Raw genomic sequence first — 24,911 nt, forward strand, 5'->3', positions numbered from 1 at the left:
CTCACGCGACGTATACGTGCCACATCACGCGGCACTTTACTCCGTGTTGACTCACCCTAAGGGTTGCTAATATGTGAGGTACCTGGAGGCAGTAATTAAGTAACTCCACTATGGAGATCCTTAAGCCTGAGACCCCACGTTGCGGAAACGCAGCTTTTTTTTTGTTGCAGTTTTTTGAGCCAAAGCCAAGAATGGCTACAAGAGGAGTGGGAAATATATAGGAAGTTGTTATACTTCTACCTTTTGCACAATCCACTCCTGGCTTTGGCTCAAAAAACTGCAGCAAATAAAGCTGCGTTTCCGCAACATGGGGCCTTAGCCTAAAGAAGTATTCTAGGAATATGCTGTAGAGCTCCACTTTTACTCAGGTAGTATCTGTATGTCACATGGCCATGCTGCAATTCATTCTAATTGAAATGAATGGGGATGAGCTGTAATACTCAGCACGGCCTCTATACAGTGATGGCGCTGTGCTTGGTAAGTAGAGAAGAGACCGCAGCAATCAATATCGTAGTCCCAATAATCCCTTTAATTAATACCTTCATGTAACTCTAGGCTGAGGCCACACAAAATAGGACTGATCTAAGGGCGGCTCCACACTTGCGCCCGGTCTCTGCTTTGTGAGTTTCCGTCTTGTGCCCCAGAAACCCTGATGGAAACCCGGAATTCAGTGTCCGCTGGTGAGCATCTTCTGATTTCCACGATGAAAACGTTTTTTATTTTTTAACCAGACAAAATGTCCCGCATGTCCGACTTTGTGTCCAGTTAAAAAAAAAAAACGGTTTAGCCACACAGACCAGAAGACGCACACGGGCGGACACTTTGCAAACCCATTCAAATGAAAAGTGACTGCCAGTTTTCGTCTCCTGTCCAGTTTCTCAGGCAGAAGATGGAAAGCTGCAAAGCGGAGACTGGACGCAGGTGTGAACCCGCCCTAACATACATTCAGCACAGTTTACTATACAATTGTATAGTGAATACTGAATATTACCGGAAAACAGCGGCTTCACTCACAAAACTTCTGCCGATGTTACAAGCCGTGCGGCTTCTGGGTAATACAGCAATTATCTACTATATATAAGCAGTATACAGTACTCATATTATAAGCCTACATTCACACCACACTGAATAATGATCATGTCATCACATGGCGGTCTTAAATTCAATGAGGGGATTCACATATCCGGGTCACGGACCGTCAAACAATACAACATGTTCTCTATCCTCACAGATCTCTTCATACACTGACTATATACTATCTTATAGCATCTGACACCTCCTAAGTACAGTATATGATACATGGATACAGTGTGAGACATAAGAAAAGGTCCTTACGGAATATAGTAAATAGCCAGTTAAGTGTGAGACAGCTAAATACTATCACTGGAAAGGACCTCGCCGGTATGAAACCTTGTAAGTACATGAAAGATGGAAAAGGTCCTTACGGAGTATAGTAAATAGCCAGTTCAGTGTGAGACGGCTAAATACTATCACTGGAAAGGACCTCACCAGTATGAAACATTGTAAGTATATGAAAGATGGAAAAGGTCCTTACGGAGTATAGTAAATAGCCAGTTCAGTGTGAGACGGCTAAATACTATCACTTGAAAGGACCTCCCCGGTATGAAACCTTGTAAGTATAGGATACATAGAAAAGGTCCTTACGGAGTATAGTAAATAGCCAGTTCAGTGTGAGATGGCTAAATACTATCACTGGAAAGGACCTCACTGGTATGAAACCTTGTAAGTATAGGATACATGGAAAAGGTCCTTACGGAGTATAGTAAATAGCCAGTTCACTGTGAGACGGCTAAATACTATCACTGGAAAGGACCTCACCAGTATGAAACCTTGTAAGTATATGAAAGGTGGAAAAGGTCCTTACGGAGTAAAGTAAATAGCCAGTTCACTGTGAGACGGCTAAATACTATCACTTGAAAGGACCTCACCGGTATGAAACCTTGTAAGTATAGGATACATAGAAAAGGTCCTTACGGAGTATAGTAAATAGCCAGTTCAGTGTGAGATGGCTAAATACTATCACTGGAAAGGACCTCACTGGTATGAAACCTTGTAAGTATAGGATACATGGAAAAGGAAATAGCCAGTTCACTGTGAGACGGCTAAATACTATCACTGGAAAGGACCTCACCAGTATGAAACCTTGTAAGTATATGAAAGGTGGAAAAGGTCCTTACGGAGTATAGTAAATAGCCAGTTCACTGTGAGACGGCTAAATACTATCACTGGAAAGGACCTCACCGGTATGAAACCTTGTAAGTATAGGATACATAGAAAAGGTCCTTACGGAGTATAGTAAATAGCCAGTTCACTGTGAGACGGCTAAATACTATCACTGGAAAGGACCTCACCGGTATGAAACCTTGTAAGTACATGAAACATGGAAAAGGTCCTTACGGAGTATAGTAAATAGCCAGTTCAGTGTGAGATGGCTAAATACTATCACTGGAAAGGACCTCACTGGTATGAAACCTTGTAAGTATATGAAACATGGAAAAGGTCCTTAGGGAGTATAGTAAATAGCCAGTTCACTGTGAGATGGCTAAATACTATCACTGGAAAGGACCTCACCAGTATGAAACCTTGTAAGTATATGAAAGGTGGAAAAGGTCCTTACGGAGTATAGTAAATAGCCAGTTCACTGTGAGATGGCTAAATACTATCACTGGAAAGGACCTCACCAGGATGAATCCTTGTAAGTACATGAAACATGGAAAAGGTCCTTACGGAGTATAGTAAATAGCCAGTTCAGTGTGAGATGGCTAAATACTATCACTGGAAAGGACCTCACTGGTATGAAACCTTGTAAGTATATGAAACATGGAAAAGGTCCTTACGGAGTATAGTAAATAGCCAGTTCAGTGTGAAATGGCTAAATACTATCTCAGTTAAGGACCTGACCACTAGGGGGCAAAAAGGTCCTTACCAGTAATGGGAAATAGACAACTCACACTGAGCCGGCTAAATACTAGACGCCGTAAGGACCAGGTCCCTCTGGAGTACGGTATTTAACCAATTCACTGTGAGCTGGCTAAATACTATATCAGTTAAGGACCTGACCACTAGGGGGCAAAAAGGTCCTTACCAGTGATGGGAAATAGACAGCTCACACTGAGCTGGCTAAATACTAGACGCCGTAAGGACCAGGTCCTTATGGCGTCTAGTATTTAGTCACAACCGCTCCTCTATACAGCTATACAGCACAGAGCAGTGATGGCCGAAACTCCGCCCTCCTCTGAGAGGACACGCCCCTTCCCGTGACATCATACCAACCAGGAGCAGCTCCACTCTAGTCACGACCGTTGTTCGGCAGCTTGTGGCATGTGCTTGGCGTTGTAATGTAAGTAATACAGTCTGCTGATGCCTATATCTATATTAATGCTCTATGTAATATATCTGCCATGTTATACTGTCTGCTGATGTATGTATATATAATATATATTATCTATCTTACTCCACTCTAGTTATGACCATGGCCGAAACTCCGCCCTTCTTTGAGAGGCCACGCCTCTTCCTGTGATATCATACCTACCATTCTAGTCGCGACCCTACATCTACATCTTTCCCTCCATTCCAGAGGCGGCTGGACAGAAGGCACAAGCCTGGGGGGAGGCTCCCCTCACGTGGGCTCCAGCGGACTGCAGCGATTGGCCAGGTTGTAGGACGTTGTGGTAGGTTGCATGCTGATTTGGTTGAAGCGCAGAGCTTACAGGATAAGCCCCGGCTGGGTGCAGGTGAGCAGCTATCACAACAGGGAAGCTTCCCCCTCCCCCGCTGCTGCTGCTGCTGTTAATAAGATTCACTTCTCTTCACAGACCAGCAATGTCGTCTATCGATGAGATGCTTTCTCAGCTCAGAGCATCAGTGGAGGTGAGAGGACAGCAGTGGCTGCAGGAGAAGGTGCAGACTATGCTTCAGGGGCCTGGGGAGACCCCTGCTATGGCTCCCCCTACATCTCCCAGACGGCTGCGAAGGACCAGGCCTCCGGCGCGCCTCAGCCCTGAAGAGGCCCCAAGAGCCCAGCGCCGCAGAAGGAGCCCCTCTAAGGACCCTCCTAGCCAGGCTGCCGGAAGGTCCGCTTCCTCCAGGCAATCCAGGGGAAGGAGGAATCCTGTAGTGCGGCGGGACTCGAGGCGGAGGCAGCAGGCCGCGTCTCCGCCATTTCAAGATGGCAGCAGGAGATCCAAACCAGGTTCGGCTTCACAGCATGATGTCGATGCTCTGGAGATGGGGCTGCAATCCGCAGGCCCCCTGCAAGGTGGTGATGGCGGGCTAGATCCCCTAGGCCCTGTCAGCGGTGCGACAGATTTGTCGCAGTCTCCGGCTCCATCGTCTTCTTCCTCCGACGAGGCTAGAAGGGCGCAGTCTTCAGTTGGTGCTGTCTCCTCTGCTAATGAAGTCCCCATGGTTGGCCTTCAGAGGGATCTCGTGATGGCACCAAAACCGGACACAGAACAGACGACTGATGGGGTCACAGCCCTCGTGCAGTCAGGTGAATGTGCATCTGTCTCATCTTCTCCTGTTCCCCTGTTACCAACTCAGGGTGGGGAATTACATTCTGGGGAGGTGGGCAGGGGATTGATGGATTTTATGGGGGTTCTGGGCCACCTATTGAGAAGTGTTCAGCCGTCGGCGGCACCTTCTCCGGCTTCCGTGTCGGTACCTGGGCTTCCCCCACCGTTTTTGGCCTCAGGGAGTAGCGGGGCAAGTTCTTTGAGTGGGGGTGCAGCAATTTCATCAGTAGCACAGGAGGGGGAATCTGGGGGTCAAAGTGGGCAAGAGAAGGAGAATGAAGAGTGTGGGAAGAAGGAAAAAGGGGAGGCCATGCAGAGGTTCTATGATTCAGAGGCAGTGTATGTCTGCTTAGAGGGGCCTCTGGGGGCGCACTTGGAGCAGGAGGTGAGGGATAAGATATGGAAGGGGGAGTACGTGGAGATATTCTCCCTACTTCCTCTTGAACGTTTTAACTTGGATAGGGCCAAGAAAGACGAGTCAAAAAAGGAGGAGGAAGAGGAGAGGCGTTATAGACTAATACCGAGGACGTTCTCCAATTGGTTGCAAGCCTTTACAATTCTGGCGAGCGTCATTGGTGAAAAGGCACCAGAGAACTGTAGCGCTCTTTTCTGTTATATGGACGTGATAGGTGAGGCCTACAGGGTGTATGGGGGCCAAGCATGGCTTCGTTATGACGAGCAATTTCGTCAGCGCAAAGCCTTGCGTCCAAGTATAAGATGGGACCATAAGGACATCAGCCTGTGGTTGAAATTGATGGTGCCAGTACGGACTGGGCAGTCTTTTCCAGCCGGCGCCGGTGGTACCAATGGAGCCGGACGCTCGGCGTCAACTCTTAAAGGGCTTTGTTTCGCCTATAATGAAGGAACTTGCAAGTACGGCTCAAAATGCAAGTTCAAGCATGAATGCTCCTATTGTGGTGGGGGGTCCCATGGAGAATCTAGGTGTTTTAAAAGAGGGAAGGGAAAAGGAGGGAATGCTGTTGGAAAAGGACTTAAGGAGTCAAGTCCAGACATTTTTGGTGGGGGGGTCCCTGGAGTTGAAGACAAAAGGTTGTGGGGGTATGATTGGGGAGATGAGCCGGGTAGGTTCTGGACTGGATTCTGACACCCCAATAAGGGGATTTGGTGCCTCCGAGCTGGGCTTACGGCTGGAGGTAAGTTAATTATAGGAACGAAGTGGATTTAACAGGCCTGATTTTGGTGGCTCAAAGGACATCCTTAGTTAATATGGGTTTTTAGTGGACGCAGGGATGTTTATAGGATGTTTATAAAATGTTTGTGTTTGTCAATAAAATGGCTGCTGTGGCCAATTAATTCCAACCATGTGTGTGAGTCTTTATTTTATAGGTAGAGATGAGCGAGTACTGTTCGGATCAGCCGATCCGAACAGCACGCTCCATAGAAATGAATGGATGCACCTGGTACTTCCGCTTTGACGCCGGCTGCTTAACCCCCCGCGTGCCGGCTACGTCCGTTCATTTCTATGCGAGCGTGCTGTTCGGATCGGCTGATCCGAACAGTACTCTCTCATCTCTAGGTAAAACACAGGTTCAGAGGAAGGACTGGACGATGCCATGTCATGTACTGAGTTGGCTAACTCTTCTGCTGCTTTGTATTTATACAGAGCGGCTGCAGCTGTGATGTCACATCAATGAGAACGCAGCCATACACTGTTCTTACTGGCTGTAATGATCCTGTCATCACTGCAGTCACTAGGAGAAGACGGCCATCCCAGCGAAGCAATGGAGGGAAGGATGCCTGCACACATTATTTTTTTTTTTTTTTTTTTTTTTTAATTTCATTCCCTCCTAATGCTCGCTTTAAAAATTATGCCCTTTTAGATGTTCCTCTTATATTAATAAGGGCCCCTAAATCAAAATTGCCCCATTTATAAATCAGGAAAACATAATAATTTCATCGAAATGTGGGGAAAAATTTTTTTTACTCCCCTCCTGATGCATGCAGTGTGCCAAAATCACCGATGTCCCCTCTTTTTGTTCTAACCTTTTGGGCGCACGCCACTTAAGGGTCCATTCACACGGAGGAAAATACCTTTTTGATGGCTAACAAAAATGATGACAGATTGCAAGCTTTCGAGACTACTCGGGTCTCTTCATCAGGCATGCTGTAACGCAATTTCTGAAGGGATGCATATTTATCCACAAAAGGACACAGGAATAAAGTGTTTGGCGCGACAGGTGAATTATTCCTGTGTGCTTTTGTGTATAAATATGCATCCCTTCAGAAATTGTTACACCATGCCTGAAGAAGAGACCTGAGTAGCCTCGAAAGCTTGCATTCTCTCATCATTTTTGTTAGCCATTTAAAAAGGTATCAGGTACTGAAGACTCATTTTTTATCTTTCATATCCACTGGCTAATATGGTACAAAGATATATTTTTACTTAGATGAGAACTGTTACTACCTAAGGGGAAAAGAAGCAAGACTCCAGGGGACAACAGAGCACAAAACTGTTCGATATTCGTTTTGAGTAGCCCCTCAATATTCGACTACTTGAATCGAATATCGAATCCTATTATGCTCTGAGGGAAAAATGCTCGTTTCAGGGGTAGGCAACATTTAATCATTGAACTTACCAAGTCCACGAGTGAGGGTGGGGCTGGATTCTCCGAGAAGTCTTCTCCGCGCAGTGTCCCCGCGGTATCTTCCGGCTCTGAATTCACTCTGCCAGGCATCGGGCCTGGGGAGAGCCGACTGTGCATGCCCGCACTACAAGAAAATGGCTGCTTACAGTCAAAGTGGTCATTTTCTTGTAGTGCGGGCATGCGCAGTCGGCTCTGCCCAGGCCCGATGCCTGGCAGAGTGAATTCAGAGCCGGAAGACGCTGCGCTGAGAAGACTTCTAAAGGTAGGAGAAGAACCAGCGTTGATTGGCCGACTTTATAGCATTCGGCCAATCAACGCTGGTTCTGCATCGAATTTTTCCATTCGAATAGTGAGTAGTATTCGATCGAGTATGAGTATTTTGAATACCGTAGTATTCGATCGAATACTACTCGCTCATCTCTACTTATAATTAACCCTGGAGTTTGTTTTCTACCTATTGAGCCTGATGAAGTCCTTATATGAAAGACTGAAACGTTGCTCTACTTTATCTATGTGAATAAACACTATTATTGCATATACTCTACTGACAATTATGAAGTCCTTCCTATTGTTAATAACCCTGGATTGGGACCCTACTTTCACAACGTGATCGAGTGCAGCCTTCACCTTGCATTACATTCTCACAGAAGGGCTCAATATTAGCTTTAGGGTGCATTCACACTGAGTAAACGCTAGCTTATTCTGAACGTAAAACACGTTCAGAATAAGTGGCGTCTAAAGCAGCTCCATTCATTTCTATGGGAGCGGGGATACGAGCGCTCCCCATAGAAATGAATGGGCTGCTTCTTTCACTCCGTGCAGTCCCATTGAAGTGAATGGGGAGTGCCGGCGTATACGGCAAGCTCTGCTCATGCTGAGCTGTACACGCCGGCACTCCCCATTCACTTCAATGGGACTGCACGGAGTGAAAGAAGCAGCCCATTCATTTCTATGGGGAGCGCTCGTATCCCCGCTCCCATAGAAATGAATGGAGCTGCTTTAGACGCCGCTTATTCTGAACGTGTTTTACGTTCAGAATAAGCTAGCGTTTACTCAGTGTGAATTCACCCTTAGGCTGAGGCTACAAATTGCAGAAAAGCTGCTTTTTTTGTTGCAGATTTTTCTGTGGATTTTGAGCCAAACCTATATGTGTGTATATTGAGCAGATGGGAGAAGTATAAGCGGTTCCTTTATATTTCCTATGACTTTTGTAGTCAATCCTGAATTTGGTACATAAAACCGCACCAAATTCTGCAACAATGAAAAAAAACAAAAAAAACACGCTTTTGCATAACATGGGGCCAAACGCCTCTAGTATAAGATCAGTTAAAGTAGTTTATTTATAAGAACAAAATTTATGTCCCCTTACAAGATAGCAATAAGTGGTTCATAGATGGAACAAAGGGTTGTTCAGAATACAACTCAAGTTCCCATTGAACTCAATGAAGCAGTGGTACACATTTCCAACCTGCTGCATTATACAGAGTGGGGTTCAAAACACTCCAGTTCTTGTAATTATGAGGGTCAGAGCCGTGCCAATCAGCAAATTACCCTCTATGCTGTGGATTGGGGGTAGTTTGGTGTCACAGGTTTACCCCTTTACGTTTGTTCACCAGACATTGCTACTTGTATACAAACATCATAATATAGTATTGTACTGTGTGCTGCATCCTGCGGAATATATTCATCAGCATATTGTATACAGAGCTTTATTATGTGATTCTGATGTATATTTGCAATTTGTACTGATAGTATAAGGGTGAGGCTTGGGTGCCTTCTCCGAGCACCTCATACATATAGGAGTGCTCTGATCTTTCTGTTACTTGGCAATAATGATAATAATCACATCACCGATCACTTTGCGGTGTTGCAACTTCACCTAGAAAAAAAAGACACAACTTGTAATATCATGTATGAATTCTTCTCTGGGTGTCTGTAACAATATAACCAGACTGTACTATTCCTCTACACATCACTTACCACTTTTGTCCAGTAGGTGGGGACATTGTTGCACAACAGGTTTATATTGATGCCTAAACCTACAGGATTCGCCTTTTCTGCCACGATAAATCTGAAGGTGATGGATTCTCCAAGAGTGGAATTCTGTGGGAACAATGAAAAAATGTTTTGATAAAGATGTTTTCTTTCTATTTCAGATTTTTATTGATTTTCATAAGTTTCCAAAAAAAAGGATAACGTAGTAAAAAGCTTTCAGATAGCAAATATTAGAGCAAACAATAAATCAGTGTGAAGCGAGTCTATCATTGGCGCCAAACATCATCAGAATGGAGGAAATTCAGATATAAACTACACCGATAATAATAGTGATATAGGGCCAGTACAGTTTTTGTAAAGACTACAGTATATGTCCTCCCCATAGGTATAACTAAAACAGAAAGTCCACAGAGGAAACCTCTGCAAACTTTCTGTCTAAAGCGCTGTGGGAAGAACCGCAATATGTTGCCACCGCAGTTTTTCACGCAGTGCTTTTTTGCTGTGGGACCCTACATGGGGCCTTAGCCTTAAAGTGGTGCTGGACGCACACCTTGAACATTTTGGTTTGTATTGTACAGAGACCCATACTGCCACCATCCTGGTGCTGGAGAGTAGTTGCTACTAGCTGTTCACTCTCCCACAAGATCAGCATCACCATCCAATATAGTCAGGGGCCTCCCACAAGATCAGCCACTTCTCTATTGAAATATAATGTGCTGTCACTATGCCTGTCATAGCCAGCCCTGTAAATGTTGTTGTATGGTGGATACCTGGGATTCTACCACTAAAACACATTTTTTTCTAGTTACCATGTCGGAATAGCCTTTAGAAAGGCTATTCGTCTCCTACCTTTAGAAGTGCTCTCCGCCGCGCCGTTTGTTCAAAATACCGGTTTGTACCGGTATGCTAATGAGTTCTCTCGCAGCGATGGGGCGTCCCCCATCGCAGGAGCAGCGATGGGGGCGTCCCCATTGCAGCTCGAAAACCGACCGCAGCGCCGCCTCTATGGTCTTGCGTATCCTCCCCTTGCTTCTTCAGCGTCCTATCGGACGCCTGCGCAGTACGCTCTGTTCGGCGAAGATTGCCGAACGTACTGCGCATGCGCGAAATTGCAGTGCCCGCACTATGGCTGGGACCGCAATTTCGCGCATGCACAGTACGTTCGGCAAGTTTCGCCGAACAGAGCGTACTGCGCAGGCGTCCGACAGGACGCTGAAGAAGCAAGGGGAGGATACGCAAGACCATAGAGGCGGCGCTGCGGTCAGTTTTCGAGCTGCAATGGGGACGCCCCCATTGCTGCGAGTGAACTCATTAGCATACCGGTACAAACCGGTATTTTGAATGAACGGCGCGGCGGAGAGCACTTCTAAAGGTAGGAGACGAATAGCCTTTCTAAAGGCTATTCTGACGTGTTAACTAGAAAAAAATGTGTTTTAGTGGTAGAATCCCTTTAACCAAACTTGAGCATTTACTATACTAGACATGTATGTTACAGAAACATTTTACTTCATTATCACCATCATCATCGTTTTCCTTCATTGTAAGTTATTGATGATTGTCATCATTTATATTTAAGGATGTATCCAACACTGAATCTGATCTGCGGATCCAGGACTTACATTGGCCTGGTAATATTCTGCTCTCCTGAGTAAATCCTTCATGGATGGGGTTTCCGATCCCATAGTCAGCAGGTAGCACCTGTTCTGGGTCTGGATTCCAATGAGTTTCTGTGAGTAAATAAAAGAACAGTAATGTATCCCCTTGTAGGTGCATAGATTTGCCAGTCTGAGCTGTTGGAAAGCTGGGTTGCAACCCTTGTGGTAAACATCATAGTTATTATTTCACATTATATCTCTCACCTGGCTGTAGTCCAGGAGCACAGAAGTTGAATACTTATTGCCTTTGATGAATATGGCAGCTATATCCTCCTTGTCTTGGATATAAACTGTCTGTTGAACGTTTTCCCCATCCTCCAAAGTATATGTCATCTCCACCATCTACAATAAGAATTGACAGAGTGTAGTAGTAGATAGTGTAGTGAAGATAAATGGTTAAAGGGATTCTACCACTAAAACACTTTTTTTTCTAGTTACCACGTCGGAATAGCCTTTAAAAAGGCTATTCGTCTCTTACCTGTGAAAGTGCTCTCCGCCGCGCCGTTCGTTCAAAATACCGGTTTGTACCGGCATGCTAATTAGTTCTCTCGCAGCGATGGGGGCGTCCCCATCGCAGGAGCAGCGATGGGGGCGTCCCCATTGCAGCTCGAAAACCGACCGCAGCGCCGCCTCTCTGGTCTTCGGTGTCCTCCCCTTGCCTCTTCAGCGTCTGTCGGACGCCTGCGCAGTATGCTCTCTGTTCGGCGAAGCTTGCCGAACGTACTGCGCATGCGCGAAAGTGCGGTCCCAGCCATAGTGCGGGCACCAATCTACTGCACCCAAAAACTCCGACCATTTTAATTTTTGAAATTTTCCAGTAGCTGCTGCATTTCCCCCCTTAGGCTTATACTCGAGTCAATAAGTTTTCCCAGTTTCTTGTGGTAAAATTAGGGGTCTCGGCTCATATTTGGGTCGGCTTATACTCGAGTATATACGGTAAATGGGAAAAAATACTATCAGACATTTGTAAGTTCAGGTATATTTTGATATGGGGATATGTAGTTTATTTACTATTGTATTTATTATTGGAAGTCTACACAAAGAATGATATGAATTTTTAGGTGTATTTCAATTTTTTGTCCAGGGGGCTTAAACTTCCAATCATTACATCACTTGTCCCATAGACTGCAGTACAACTCAGACCGCTTGCCATATTTAAAGGCTATTACGATGGATGTCAGGAAGGGGTTAATAGTCTACAAATTTAAATATGGTTATTAGAGATCAGCGAACACTATTTGCTCTGTATATATATATGCATCCTTCAAAAATGTTTTTAAATTTGCTTTGACAAAGGAGCCTTTGCGCTTCGAAACGTTAGCCATTTGTCATCATTATGAGTTAGCCATTAAAAAGGTATCAACTACTGAAGATCACCAAGTTTTCGTGTTTTTTTTATAGTCTCCAATATGCAATGATCTAGTGTCTAGTTCTTAGTGTCCAGTAGTTCAAGTACAGACCCTTAGGGTTAGTTCACACGGGGACATGGAGGCGGATTTTGACAGCGGAATCCACGTCATAATCCGCCTCCATATAATGCTAGTCTATGTAGAGGGCTAGCTCTTTTTTTTTTCGCTACCGTTTTTTAATGCTAGGCGAAAAAAGAAGGGAGCTGCCCTTTCTTCAGGTGGAAACCTAGCGGCAGCACCCTCCGATATCGGCTCATTCATTTGAGCTGGCTACGGAGGGGAAAGCCGCGACCACGATGGTTGTGGCAGGCAGGTTTTGACCCGAGAGTGACGCAGCTCCCACGTCACTCTGTGTCAAAATCTTCCCCCACCGCCCCCGTGTGAACAAGCCCTTATGTTCACAACTTCTTCTGTATCCTGCAGATTAGTGTCAAGGATGTAGTCTCTATTAGTTTAGTGTTCAGTCATTGGTTTCATGTGATTTAGTGTAAAGTTCTTAGTGTCCTGGAGTTGGTACCAAGTAGTTTAGTGTTGAGGTCATAATGTCCAGGTATCCAGTTGTTTAACTACCCAGAAGTTTAGTGCCAAAAGCTTTTGTTGAACGCTCGAACATGAATAAGATTGGCCTATCATTCACGTTTGAGATAGGGGGTTCTTTTCTCTCATTCTTAGATTCATTGATCTTTAAGGGTATTGATTGAACACTTAATACTAATCTGTACAGGAAGGCAACTTCCACTAATGCAACTCATTCAAGTGTTAATGAGATAAAACACTTGAAAAGGAGATGTTTTCTCCAAAATGTGTTGTGTGTTTGAGTCTTCAATAAAGTTATTCATCTTCCTCAAGAAGTGCGGATTCCTTTCCTCTCTTCAATGGAGTTTTCAACTCCCTCTCCAAAGTTTTTGAACCTGTGGGGGAAGGCAACAGAAAAGTTAGAATTGCGCATATTAGACAAGCACAAATTTTGCACAAGCACAACAACACACATCACACAAACATAGCAACACACATCACACAAGTGCAACAATGCATATCATGCTGACCCGGCAACACAGATCATACAAACCCAGCAGCGCACTGGATATATAGATTACACAAATCAGATAACGTCAGCACATTTAACAAGTAAGCACAGCACAGAAATTGTATACATACAACACATACATACCAGTGAGTACAGTGAATATCACACTATAATTCGGTCCCTAAAAAAATAATAAGGTTCACACTGTTATATATTATAAATGCTTACTGCATCTCATCTCGGGGCTAACCTCTAGAAAACTGAATCTGCCAGAACCAAAGTCCTGCCCATCTAGTAACTGATGGTGCTAAACATTGCCCCCATCCGAAAGGATTTGGATGGTCCTCCGGGCCTTGTGCACTCCTAAGGGCCCTATTGCAATTTATTACTTGAACCAGTACTATAGTGTATTTTGGCTCCCATTTGTTCTTGGTCCCTGTGCAGCATGTATAGCTATATAGCCAGCCTTGTATGTTCCTAATGTCCTAGCCATGGGGTCCAGGGACTTTTTTAGTACACACCCTGCTTTGTTTGGGGTTTTTTCCAACTATTTTCTCTAGATACCTTCATTAGAGTATTACAACCTAAGATATTTCTTTGTATTATTGCTGGGATTATCTGATGTTGTGAAATGTTATGGCATTGAGAAATTCACTTGCGTGTGCCAAAGTATTTGGCGCACAGACTATTTATACTTTTACAATGCCATTCACTAACTTTACTAATCAAGCAGAAATGGCAGAGCTTATAAGAAGTACATATAAGTCTAGATAATACTACAAAAAGTACATTGTGTTATAGTTACACACTACTCGTGCATTGTCATATTCAGGGCTGCTTTAACCATGGGGTCAACAATGCACTTGCACTGGGTTCTATGGTAGCGGGGCCCCTTATGGATAGCGGAACAGTCGTGCATTTACTGTCCAGAGGCAATGGGTCCTTGCCCTTGTTGCATCAGCGTCCGGAGGACAACCAAGAGTTGAAGCCAGTGATGAAGTAGGCAGCCGTCCGCTCCCTGCTTCACCACCCGGCCACTGTCTTTGCTCCAGGTGTACTGGAAGCAGGAGGCGCGCTGTAGTGACGTCACTTACATCATGTCTGTTACTCTTCAAAGACCCCAGGACCAGAGAGGAGTGAACGGGTGAACGGGGAAAGGTGACTATTAAGGTTTGTTTTTCTCTTTGATGGAGACATGAAGCTGTGGGGGCAACCTGTGGGGTGGAGGGAGATGATACTGTGAGGGCAACCTGAGGGGTGGGGGGACATGATACTGTGAGGGCAACCTGAGGGGTGGGGGGACATGATACTGTGGGGGCAACCTGAGGGGTGGGGGGACATGATACTGTGGGGGAAACCTGGAGTATGGAGGAACATGATACTGTCGGGGAAACTTGGACATATGACACTGAATCTGGGGGGGTGGTAACCTAGAGGGGTACATGAAAATGTGGGGGCAACCTGTTGGGGGAACATGAAACTGTGGGGGAAACCTGGGGGGTATGACACTGTGGAGGCAACTTCAGGGCAACATGACACTTTGGGGCCAACCTGGGGTTAGGGAGGACATTATACAGAGGGAGCAACCTGGGGGGGACATGAAAATGTGGGGGCAACCTGGAAGGGGACATTATATTGTACTGGGCCACAAGGGAAGCATTATACTGTGTGAGAGTCACTAAGGAGCATTATACTAAGGGTACAATTGAGGGGGCATTATAATTTATGCAAGTCAAGTATTTATAAGTGGTGGTGATGGGGAGGGGGGCTCATTTATGAAACTTTTGCACAGGGCACACCAATGTGCTAAAACGGCCCTGGTGGCATTGCCCGTCATTCTGATCTGTCAGAGAATCCGAACAATAGAATTTAAAACTTTCCATATTGACAGACACAAACAGAACACATTTATACTTGTCCTCATTCAATGTTATTTTAACTCAATGTTAAATATAGAAGGTCCATTCTGTCTTTTGTTTTGTTTAGTTTTGTTTTGAATTACTTAAGACATGTACATCATGTACTGATCTTAATACTGTGTGTGCTGGCAGCAGATGCATCATGGTCTGGTGGAGATTTCAGGTATAGCTCACGCCAGTTTTCTGGTGTAGTTAAACTGTCAGGCAAAGGCGACACACCCCAGCTCGCCTTCATTCCCGCTTTGCTCCATCTACTTTTCTGTAAAATGGTGAGCAGTCTGGAGAATCACAAAGAGTAGTGCAATTCTTGGCACATTTTTGGTGGTCCATGCACTAAAATTACACCACAAATGCCCCAATGGAGCAAGATTAGTAAATTCCTTCCAATGCTTAAATGATGCCAAGATAATCAAAAGCATTATAAATAGATTGTAGTTATTAAATCTGAGGAGTCCACTGCCTAATTTCTCCATTTTACAATGGGGCAGATTTTTGTAGTACTGTCTAGAAATACAGTATAACAGTGTAAAGTTAGACCAGACAGTTTTAGGCTAACAAAAATGAAAAAAGAAAGTACACCAATAAAAAATAACTTTTAATTGATCAATATGGTAAAACACCATCATGGTGTAATGTTAAAAACCACCCCTGAGGGCAATGAGTCGGGGGACTCACTAGAAACCATGGGAGGGCTCTGACAAATATGGTTTCCCTATACTCAGTGGCTATTTCTTGTAGCTGCCATATAATAAGTATCCCATAATAGCATAAATGTAGTCACTGATAATTCTCATATGACACGTCCAAAATGAGATGTAACAGAGCTTGGCCATCAATTGGGGAAACCTTTCCCCTAACAAATTTTGTTCCTTATGTAATCCCAAGCCCAGGGATACGCACATCACTATTAGTGTGAAATGGCCAAATTTAGGTGTAAATTGAGTGTGGCTCCAAGGAGTTATTAGTCATATATAGGTGTGTGTGTGTTACGTTTCTGCCAGGACCCCCACAAAACCACAACTCATACCACCAGCTCTGCAATCCCACACACTTTTTAGCATAGCCAGCCACAAACTCCCTATTGCCCTCTCGGGCCTAGCTCCTAACCCCAGGCAGGGGAGGAGGCCGAGGCCGGGGTTGCGGGGGTGGGTGAAAAGGGGTCGGGGGAGGGGGGTTGGAAAGGGGACGCAATGACACCTAGACGGGCGAACGGATTTCGCTGAAATTGCGCACATACATACCTTGGGTCCCGGATTGAACGATAGGCTACATGGAATTCCCGTACACTACCGCAATTCACTTCCGTCACCAGTGCTTTTCACTTTTGAATTAACTGTAGGACCTGGGATGACGTCATCGCAGACCCATCAGCAGCTCACCTGGATGGGTGCTGCTTCTCTATCTGGGTGGAGCTATCGGCCGGCGTCCACAAGAACATGGCGGCTCTCAGAGGTCCAGAGCCTCCTGAACCAGCGCCCGTACTCTGGGGCAGCGAGAAGTGCGTACGCTTCCCCGCCTGTGTGGGCTTACCACAAGACCGCAGTGCTCTTCCGCGGCCAGACAGGGGGTTGCTTGCACCGCGGTCTGGAACGCCGGTTTGGTCTGCTGTCCCGTGGCAGCTGCGGCCTCTGGAATCTGCATGTTCGTCGGGGATGTCGCCGATGTCTGCTCAGGGCTATCTACAGTGTCGTTTGGCCGCAGGAGAAGGATTGTGACGACAGGTGAGTTAGGGGACTTTGCGAAGGGAGAGGAGTGGGGTGTTGGGAGTGAGGAGGTTGTCGGTCCAGTGGGGGATGTGGGAATGGGGGCCTGGGGAGGTAAACCCAGGGGGCCCCTGGAAGGGGGATGGGGACAGGGCCGCCACAGCGCCCACAGATGGAATGGGGGCACATGGCTTGCCACGGGAGGGGGGCCCTCATAGGCACCCCTGTAACATCAGTGCACGGGGAGCCTGGGGTTTGGTGAGGCCGTGGGCACAGGTTGGTGGAGGAAAGGTGACACAGGGTCTGGGGGGGGGGGGGAAGGGGTCACTGGGTAGCTAAGACAGGGAAGGGGGCATGGGGTGGTGGGAAAAAGGGGGCACGGGGTAGGTAACATGGGGGAAGGGGGCATGGGGTTGGGGGGGAGGGGACACGGGGCTAGGGGGGAAAAGGGGCACGGGGTAGGAGAAAGAAGCGAGCACATGAGGGAGTGGGTAGGAAAAAAGGGGGTTGGTGGGCGCCAGGGGAGAGATGAGGAAAAGGGAGCCGCTGTGGACACAAGGCAAAGGAAGAAGCCTGCGCGGCGCTACAGGTGGGTCGCGCAGGGGGTCAGGGTTCCGCGGACGAAGTCGCGGGTACTGCTAGTTGTCCATAAAGAAATGTAGCTGAGAATGATGCTGTGAAGTTAAGATGCAACCGTAGTAAAGTTATATCAAATTAACACAGCTAACTTTCACCAAAACTTGAATAAAGACAACATATCGAACAACAAGTAAGTGTAGATGTGTGTAGATGTGTTAGTGGTTATTTGTTTTGAAGTTAGACACAGGTGAGTATTGGATATACCAATCAAAAAATTGGGAAACGCTCCCTCGGAAGTAAATAATAGTCAGAAGATATACTTCTTTGTGGAGGATGATTTATTTAATTAATCCTAATTAAAGGCTCAGGTTCCGCCTCAGGTTCCGGACCAAAAAACGGGTAGCCACAACTGAATGCCGCACACTCTGCTCCGGATTAGTCCCAATGAGTGAATCCCAATAGTCGAGAGGAGGGAGAGTCTTCAGGCCGAATCGCGAGGCTAATCAGCCTGAAGAATGAGCATCTTGATTTCAATGGGAGCCGTCTATTTGGTCAGGATTTTGAGGTGGATACGGCCTCAAAATCCTGACCAAAAAACCCTGTATGAACTTAGCCTAATACTTTATATCCTCAGTTTGGATCCTCAAAGTTTTTGTTACATCTGAGCTGCCCTTCCATCTTTTCCTTGATGTCCCTTGTGGACATCTAGTGGAATATATGTCTAAATCGGTACTGGATCCCCTATTAACAATATATACTGCCAGTGGCGTAACTAGGAATGGCGGGGCCCCGTGGTGAACTTTTGACATGGGGCCCCCTCCAATAGGGGTACATGGGTGTGCAGGCTGTATATAAATAAGAGGGTGACGTAGGGTGCAGGGTGTGTATAAGCAAGAGGGGAAATGGAGGTGCAAGCTGTGTGCGAGCAAGAAGGTGATGTGGAGGGTGGAACCCCCCATTTCACCACACTTTTGCTCACCCACAGCCTGCACCCCCATTCCTCCTCTTTGCTCACACACAGCCTGTACCACCCATTTCCTCCTCTTGCTCACATGGGGTGGAATTGGAGGTGCAGACTGTGAGGAAGAGGAGTACATGGGTGTGCTGGATGTGAGCAAGAGGAAGGAATGGGGGGTGCAGACTGTCAGCAAGAGGGGTACATGGGTGTGCAGGCTGTGTGTGAGAAAGTAAAGAATGGGGGTGAAGACTTTCTCACACACAGCCTGCACACCCATGTACCCCTCTTGCTGAAAGTCTGCACCCCCATTCCTTCCTCTTGCTCACAGCCTGCACACCCATGTACCCCTCTTGCTGACAGTCTGTACCCCCCATTCCTTCCTCTTGCTCACATGCAGCACATCCATGTACCCCTCTTCCTCACAGATAGCCTACAACCCATTCCCCCCATTGTAAACTGACCTGTATGATCTGGATACCTCCGCCCACAAAAAACTGATTCTATCTTAGTTGGTTAAAGGACCTTTAAAGACGTCATGTCACAGGTCCTGTAACCTACTAGTATAGATGCCGGCACTGGGCTTGGGATAGTAGGCAGGAGATAGATGTTTCTCATGCTGTCATCATGCAAGTGTCGGGAGGCAGGGGCCCGGACAGCAGGCGGTCCCTGCTTGGGTACAATAGTAAAGCCAGCAATTGCTGGCTTTACTACTGTTAAACGATGGACTGTTTGAGTAGGCAGCTCCTCTCCTCTCCATCTTCAGGCAGCACCCAGTGCTGCAGTAAATAGGGCCTGTTAACGCCAGCAGGTAACGACCTATTTAAAAACAAATCTGCAGCGGTAGCAAGTGCCACCGGGCCCCTTAGTGTCCAGGGCCCCGTGGCAGCTGCTACCGCTGCTACTCATCTGAATACTGCCATTATATATGCACCATCTAGTTCTGCATTCAATAAGCAGTATTTACATACGAATATCAAAGGATCGACCACCTGAAGCTACATAGAGCTTGACCAAAAACCCCGACAGTATGTAAATGTCTCTCCTGTGTCATATACACTCTTGATCTAGTCTCTTATACTAGAATTCTGGACATTAATGCACCCCTTTGGCTATAATCAGGGCCGCCGATAGGCCAGTATTACTGCTACTGGCATCAGGGGCCCGGCCAAATTGAAAAATGGGGGGGGCCCGGTTTTGGCCCACCACCGTGTGCTGGCGCCCGTAGCAGTCATTGTATGTCCTATTTCAACTCAGATCTGCATCCAGAGGATGCAGATCTGAGTTGAAGACATACGCGGCTGAAGCAAGGAGCTGACACAGGTCAGCTCCTCACTTCGCCGCTGCGCGCCTCTTTCACTGACACATATGCGGCTGAAGCGAGGAGCTGACCTGTGTCAGCTCCTCGCTTCGCCGCCGCTACTGGCTTGTAGACGCGATGTGATGATGTCACATCGCGTCTACAACTGTGCGCCAGTGAGAGAGAGGCGCGCAGAGAGCTGCGAGGGAACGAAGGAGAAGGTAAGTGTAATGTCGTGTACACTGAGGTGGAACGTGAAACTGGGGGCAGATGAAGGAGAGGACGGCATGACACTGGGGGCAGAGATGGAGAGGACGGCATGACACTGGGGGCAGAGATGGAGAGGACGGCATGACACTGGGGGCAGAGATGGAGAGGACGGCATGACACTGGGGGCAGAGATGAAGAGGACGGCATGACACTGGGGGCAGAGATGGGGGGACATGACACTGGGGGCAGAGATGTGGGGGCATGAATCTGGGGGCAGAGATGTGGAGACATGAATCTGGGGGCAGAGATGGAGAGGACGGCATGACACTGGGGGCAGAGATGGAGGGGACATGAATCTGGGGGCAGAGATGGAGAGGACGGCATGACACTGGGGGCAGAGATGGAGGGGACATGAATCTGGGGGCAGAGATGGAGGGGACATGAATCTGGGGGCAGAGATGGAGAGGACGGCATGACACTGGGGGCAGAGATGGAGGGGACATGAATCTGGGGGCAGAGATGGAGGGGACATGAATCTGGGGGCAGAGATGGAGGGACATGAAACTGGGGGCAGAGATGGAGGGGCGGACATGAATCTGGGGGCAGAGATGGAGGGGGAGACATCAAACTGGGGGCAGAGATGGAGGGGAGGACATGAAACTAGGGGCAGAAATGGAGGGGCGGACATGAATCTGGGGCAGAGATGGAGGGGGAGACATGAAACTGGGGGCAGATGAAGGGTGTATATGAAGCTGGGGGAGAGATAGAGGGGCGACATATAATGTACGGGTGACTGTAGGAGGATTATACTGTGTGCAGGCACATGAAAAATTAATGAGAATGGGCGGAGTCAACATAACAGTGAGTGGGGCTAAATTTGCCGCGGCGCGCAAAGCGCGCCACACATTTTGTCCCTCTTTTGGTTCTTCAAAAGTTGGCAGGTATGGGTACAGGCGCAATGGAAAGATGTTAGAAGGTGGGGGGGGGGGATTGTTGGGGCATCGGGTGTACGGCACTGCGGAGAGGGAACTGGGGCAATAATATATAATATATAAGTTTTTAGCTGGAGAACTACAAAGCACACAATACCTCCAAAGGTATGTGTGCTTTGTATTAATAATGATGTAGGCTGCTATGCTACTATAGTAATGTGGCTATATACACACATAAGAATTGTATCCCATATATTAAATTGCTATAACACACCAGGGAGATTAAATGGATAGACTCACATAGTTTGTATTGGCAATATATGCACTGAAAAAAGTTGCACATCCAAAGTTACTCACCCATGCTGTATGAGAGTGTAAGAGAGACAAGTGAGGAATGCGCCAACCCAGGCCGTTCGACGCGCGTTTCCGCGCTAGCCTTTGAAGGCTAGCGCCGAAACGCGCGTCGGGCGGCCTGGGTTGGCGCCTTCCCCACTTGTCTCTCCTACACTCTCATACAGCATGGGTGAGTAACTTTGGATGTGCAACTTTTTTCAGTGCATATATTGCCAATACAAACTATGTGAGTCTATCCATTTAATCTCCCTGGTGTGTTATAGCAATTTAATATATGGGATACAATTCTTATGTGTGTATATAGCCACATTACTATATGGCTGGTTTCTGAAATTTCAGTGATGTGAGTGTATACAATAGTAGCACTTTTTCTGCCTTTATAATAATTCCTATATGTCCCTATTCACACCATACTCTTGCTAGCACAGTTTTTGCACGTTGGGTCCAATTCATGGAGATTTAAATTACCACCTGGTTCACATATAGATCTACATTGCCACCTAGTGGCGCTTTGTATGTAGTACATTCCCATTACATTGTGTTTTGTTGAGTTACATGTGGGTTTATTTTGTATACCTTGTTTTTCCATTTGTAAAATAGTTTTTGTACATTTAATATACTCTTTATGCCAATCCTGGCCCATCGGGATAGTGTGTTTTTCCTGTATTTGTTTGTCTGTTTTTTAATATTAATGTAATAAAAATTTATTTTATATTTTTGTAGATTTTGAGTGGTTTGCTTATCTCAAAAGCTGGTTTCCAGTTTTTTTGTGCATTCATAGTTTTGGATATAGCAACACGTTCTTAAGGAGGGCATGATCATGGGTGTTTTCACTTGATTAGTATTTTCCTATAGTCTACCTTCCATTGTGCCATGTTGTTGTTTTTGTACATATTGCTATGCTACTAGCATAGCAGCCTGTTTGGGGGTGGGACTTTCACTTTAAAGGAGTGTTCACATTGCGTTTTTGGCCTCCCTTGCTGGGATACGTTGGTAACCAGTCACAATCAGCTACCAACTTATCCCTGCACGGAGAACTGCAGGCCCCCTTTTTTTTTTAAATGGCCAGTTCTTTGTGCAGGGATAAGTTGACAGCTGATTCTGACTGGTTACGAAATGTATCCCGGCAAGGGAGGCCAAAAAAGCAATGTGAATAAACCCTGAGGATTTATTAGGAGGGCTCTTATAGATGGTGTGTGCTCTCTATAGGCGCTGTCACACGTAGCAGATTTTACCTGCAAATAGAATCTGATTAAGCCTTGTAATGCTGCTAAATAAAGGGAAATGTAATACAGAATTGATATGTCGCAAAATAAAGTAGTTTTAAAATGGCGGGGGGGGGGGGGGCAGACACTTAGGCTGTATTGGGGCCCCAAAATTCCTGATGGCGGCCCTGGCTATAATACATTGCTGACTATGAAGCTATGTTTGCTTGGGTTGAGGCAGCTGATGTTTGGGGAGCGGCGTGTCTATTATTAACTGCTGCACATGAAGTATAAGTAATGACTTTTCATGGGGAGCGGTCGTAAGCAGCATGTGTAACAGATAATCTCTTATTGTTTAGTCCCAGGCACATGATAGGAGTTATCCTGCTTCTATGTTTTGATATTTGTTGTGAAAAAACATCCCTGGAATATTAAATCATTATGTCAGTGATGGCTCACTCAAACTACATGACGTTAATATATTTACCCACAGTTTCCTGTTTCCTCCAAATCTCTCATTCCAAATAGAGATTGTTGGGTAAATTTACTTTCTAAAGTCTAAGATAGGGGTAGATTGTGAGCTTCTGGGTACAGGAATCATCAGAGTAGCTATACATTGGGAGAAATGTATAGAAATGCATTGCACCAAAAATTGCATCAGAAATGCGCCCCTATTGAGAGAAGTGGGTAGAGCAGGGCAGGGATCAAAACAGCCATAGATTTCACGTAATAATTTTTTCACATCCGCTGTCAGCACTTTCAATGCCAACATGGTGTGTTGGTAATAATCAGTTCCAATCATTGGAAGATTAGAGTGTGAGCTGCTGGGAACAGTGGTGAAGAGAGCAATAAATTATGTAAGCCAGTAGCTGGTCAGATAATGGAGGGGTGTACATCTTACCCAGACTACTAAGGTGGGTGAGATGAGAAAACTCCAGAAAGAATGGTTCTCAGCAGATACTTTAGTCTGCTGAGAGTTATTTCAAAGTTCTGTTTATTGGGCTGGATTTTTTAGGAATGACAGGTAGGTTGGTAGTGGGACCTGTCATTCCACCCCCCCTCCAGTCCACACTTTGTGCTTGTTCCTGCAGCGACTCAGCTGTTGAGAGTCTCCTCGACAAGGAGGCTTAAGAAGCCAGCTCCAGCAGCAGTCCTTTGGCAGAGTTTGGCTGGAGTGCCGAACAGAGAGGTCATATTTTTGGAGCTGTGTCCTGAATGATTCTACTGTCTTTTGGATTTCTGTCATTCTAGGTGAGGTAACCTATTCTATGTTTAGTTAGAGCCTAGCCGGGCAGGGATTTATTTTTGTATTGTTTCCCTTTGTTGCTGCACTACCTTTTTTGAGTAACAATAAAACTCTACCTTTGTTTTGGACTAAAGAATCTGGACTTTTGTGTTTATGCCACCCCACCTAGCAAACCCAGACCCTGACAATTAGGATAAATTTACTATTGAAAATGGGCCAGAACTCTAGTAGAATTTGCACCAAAAAACTGGATAAGCTTTATATCAAATTTATCAAAGGGGTTGTTCAGTTTCAGACAGTTAATGTTGTTGTTTGTATGATAAAAAGTCGTATAATTTTCCAATATACTTTTTGTATCCATTTCTCATCATGTTCTAGATCGCTGCTTGCTGCCATTCACTGTTTACTTCCAGTGAATAAAAATCAGTCCATGGTCATGTGATAGACAATTCATGGTTAGTTGATGGAAAGTCCATGGTCATGTGATGGACACAAAGGGGCATGGCTTGTTACGGTCACAGCACAGTAACGCTAGGTTCGGCAGTCCGCTCTGTGGTTTCAGTCTTCTGCATGCAGTCGGAAACCTATCAGACCGGGTCCAGCCGTGAGCGGCGGTGAGCGTTTTATGGTATCCACCGCAAAACCGTTTTTTTTTAAACCGGACACAGAGTACTGCATGTCCGACTCTGTGTCCGATTTAAAAAAAAAAAACGATTACGCAGCGGAGTGCATAAAACGCTCACAGGCTACTGATAGTAAGCTATAACTCTGAAATAGATACATCAAGTGAGCTAGATATTTTTGGTCACATATGAGCCAAAGATAGGATATATAATGCTTTAGATCCAAGACTGCTGATTTTGCATCTTAAACAGTGCATCCGTTTACTATTAACAACTACTGTATGTTGGTGCTTCACTAACATCAAATACAGGTATGATTGAGTTGCATCAACCTAATCATGTATTTGCTGACATACATCAATTGCTACACTGTTGTGGCTGGCCAAAGAATTCACAAAAGTTATTCACAATTAGTCTACAGTCAAGATCGCCACAAATAGTTATATAATAAGCATAAATTCTTATTGCATATACCTATCAGATACATTAAAAGTATAAGAGCAGATGGTGCCTACAAGGATACCTGCATCATATGAGTCAAATCAATTGCAAAGTAAGTATTGCAATGTCAGTAAATGTAACAAACAGCAATAACTGACCAAACGTAAATACCTTGTGTGAGTAACATCTAGTGGTCATCATCAGTACTGCAGTATAT

General features: G+C 45.8%; 1 protein-coding gene across 1 annotated transcript; it reads left to right on the forward strand.

Moving 5' to 3' along the window:
* Positions 1-3,295: 3,295 nt before the first annotated feature.
* LOC142209547 (uncharacterized) lies at positions 3,296-5,789 on the forward strand. Its single transcript, XM_075278555.1, has 3 exons — positions 3,296-3,361; positions 3,486-3,755; positions 3,837-5,789. The coding sequence occupies exon 3, from the start codon at positions 3,844-3,846 to the stop codon at positions 5,638-5,640; it is 1,797 nt and encodes a 598-aa protein (XP_075134656.1). The 5' UTR covers positions 3,296-3,361; positions 3,486-3,755; positions 3,837-3,843; the 3' UTR covers positions 5,641-5,789.
* Positions 5,790-24,911: the final 19,122 nt, after the last annotated feature.

The sequence above is a fragment of the Leptodactylus fuscus genome, chromosome 6, assembly GCF_031893055.1.
Source record: "Leptodactylus fuscus isolate aLepFus1 chromosome 6, aLepFus1.hap2, whole genome shotgun sequence".
Lineage (NCBI taxonomy): Eukaryota > Metazoa > Chordata > Amphibia > Anura > Leptodactylidae > Leptodactylus > Leptodactylus fuscus.

Bases quoted from the DNA above. Each gene is read 5' to 3' on its own strand.
- LOC142209547 (XM_075278555.1), top strand. From the start codon at position 3,844: ATGTCGTCTATCGATGAGATGCTTTCTCAGCTCAGAGCATCAGTGGAG.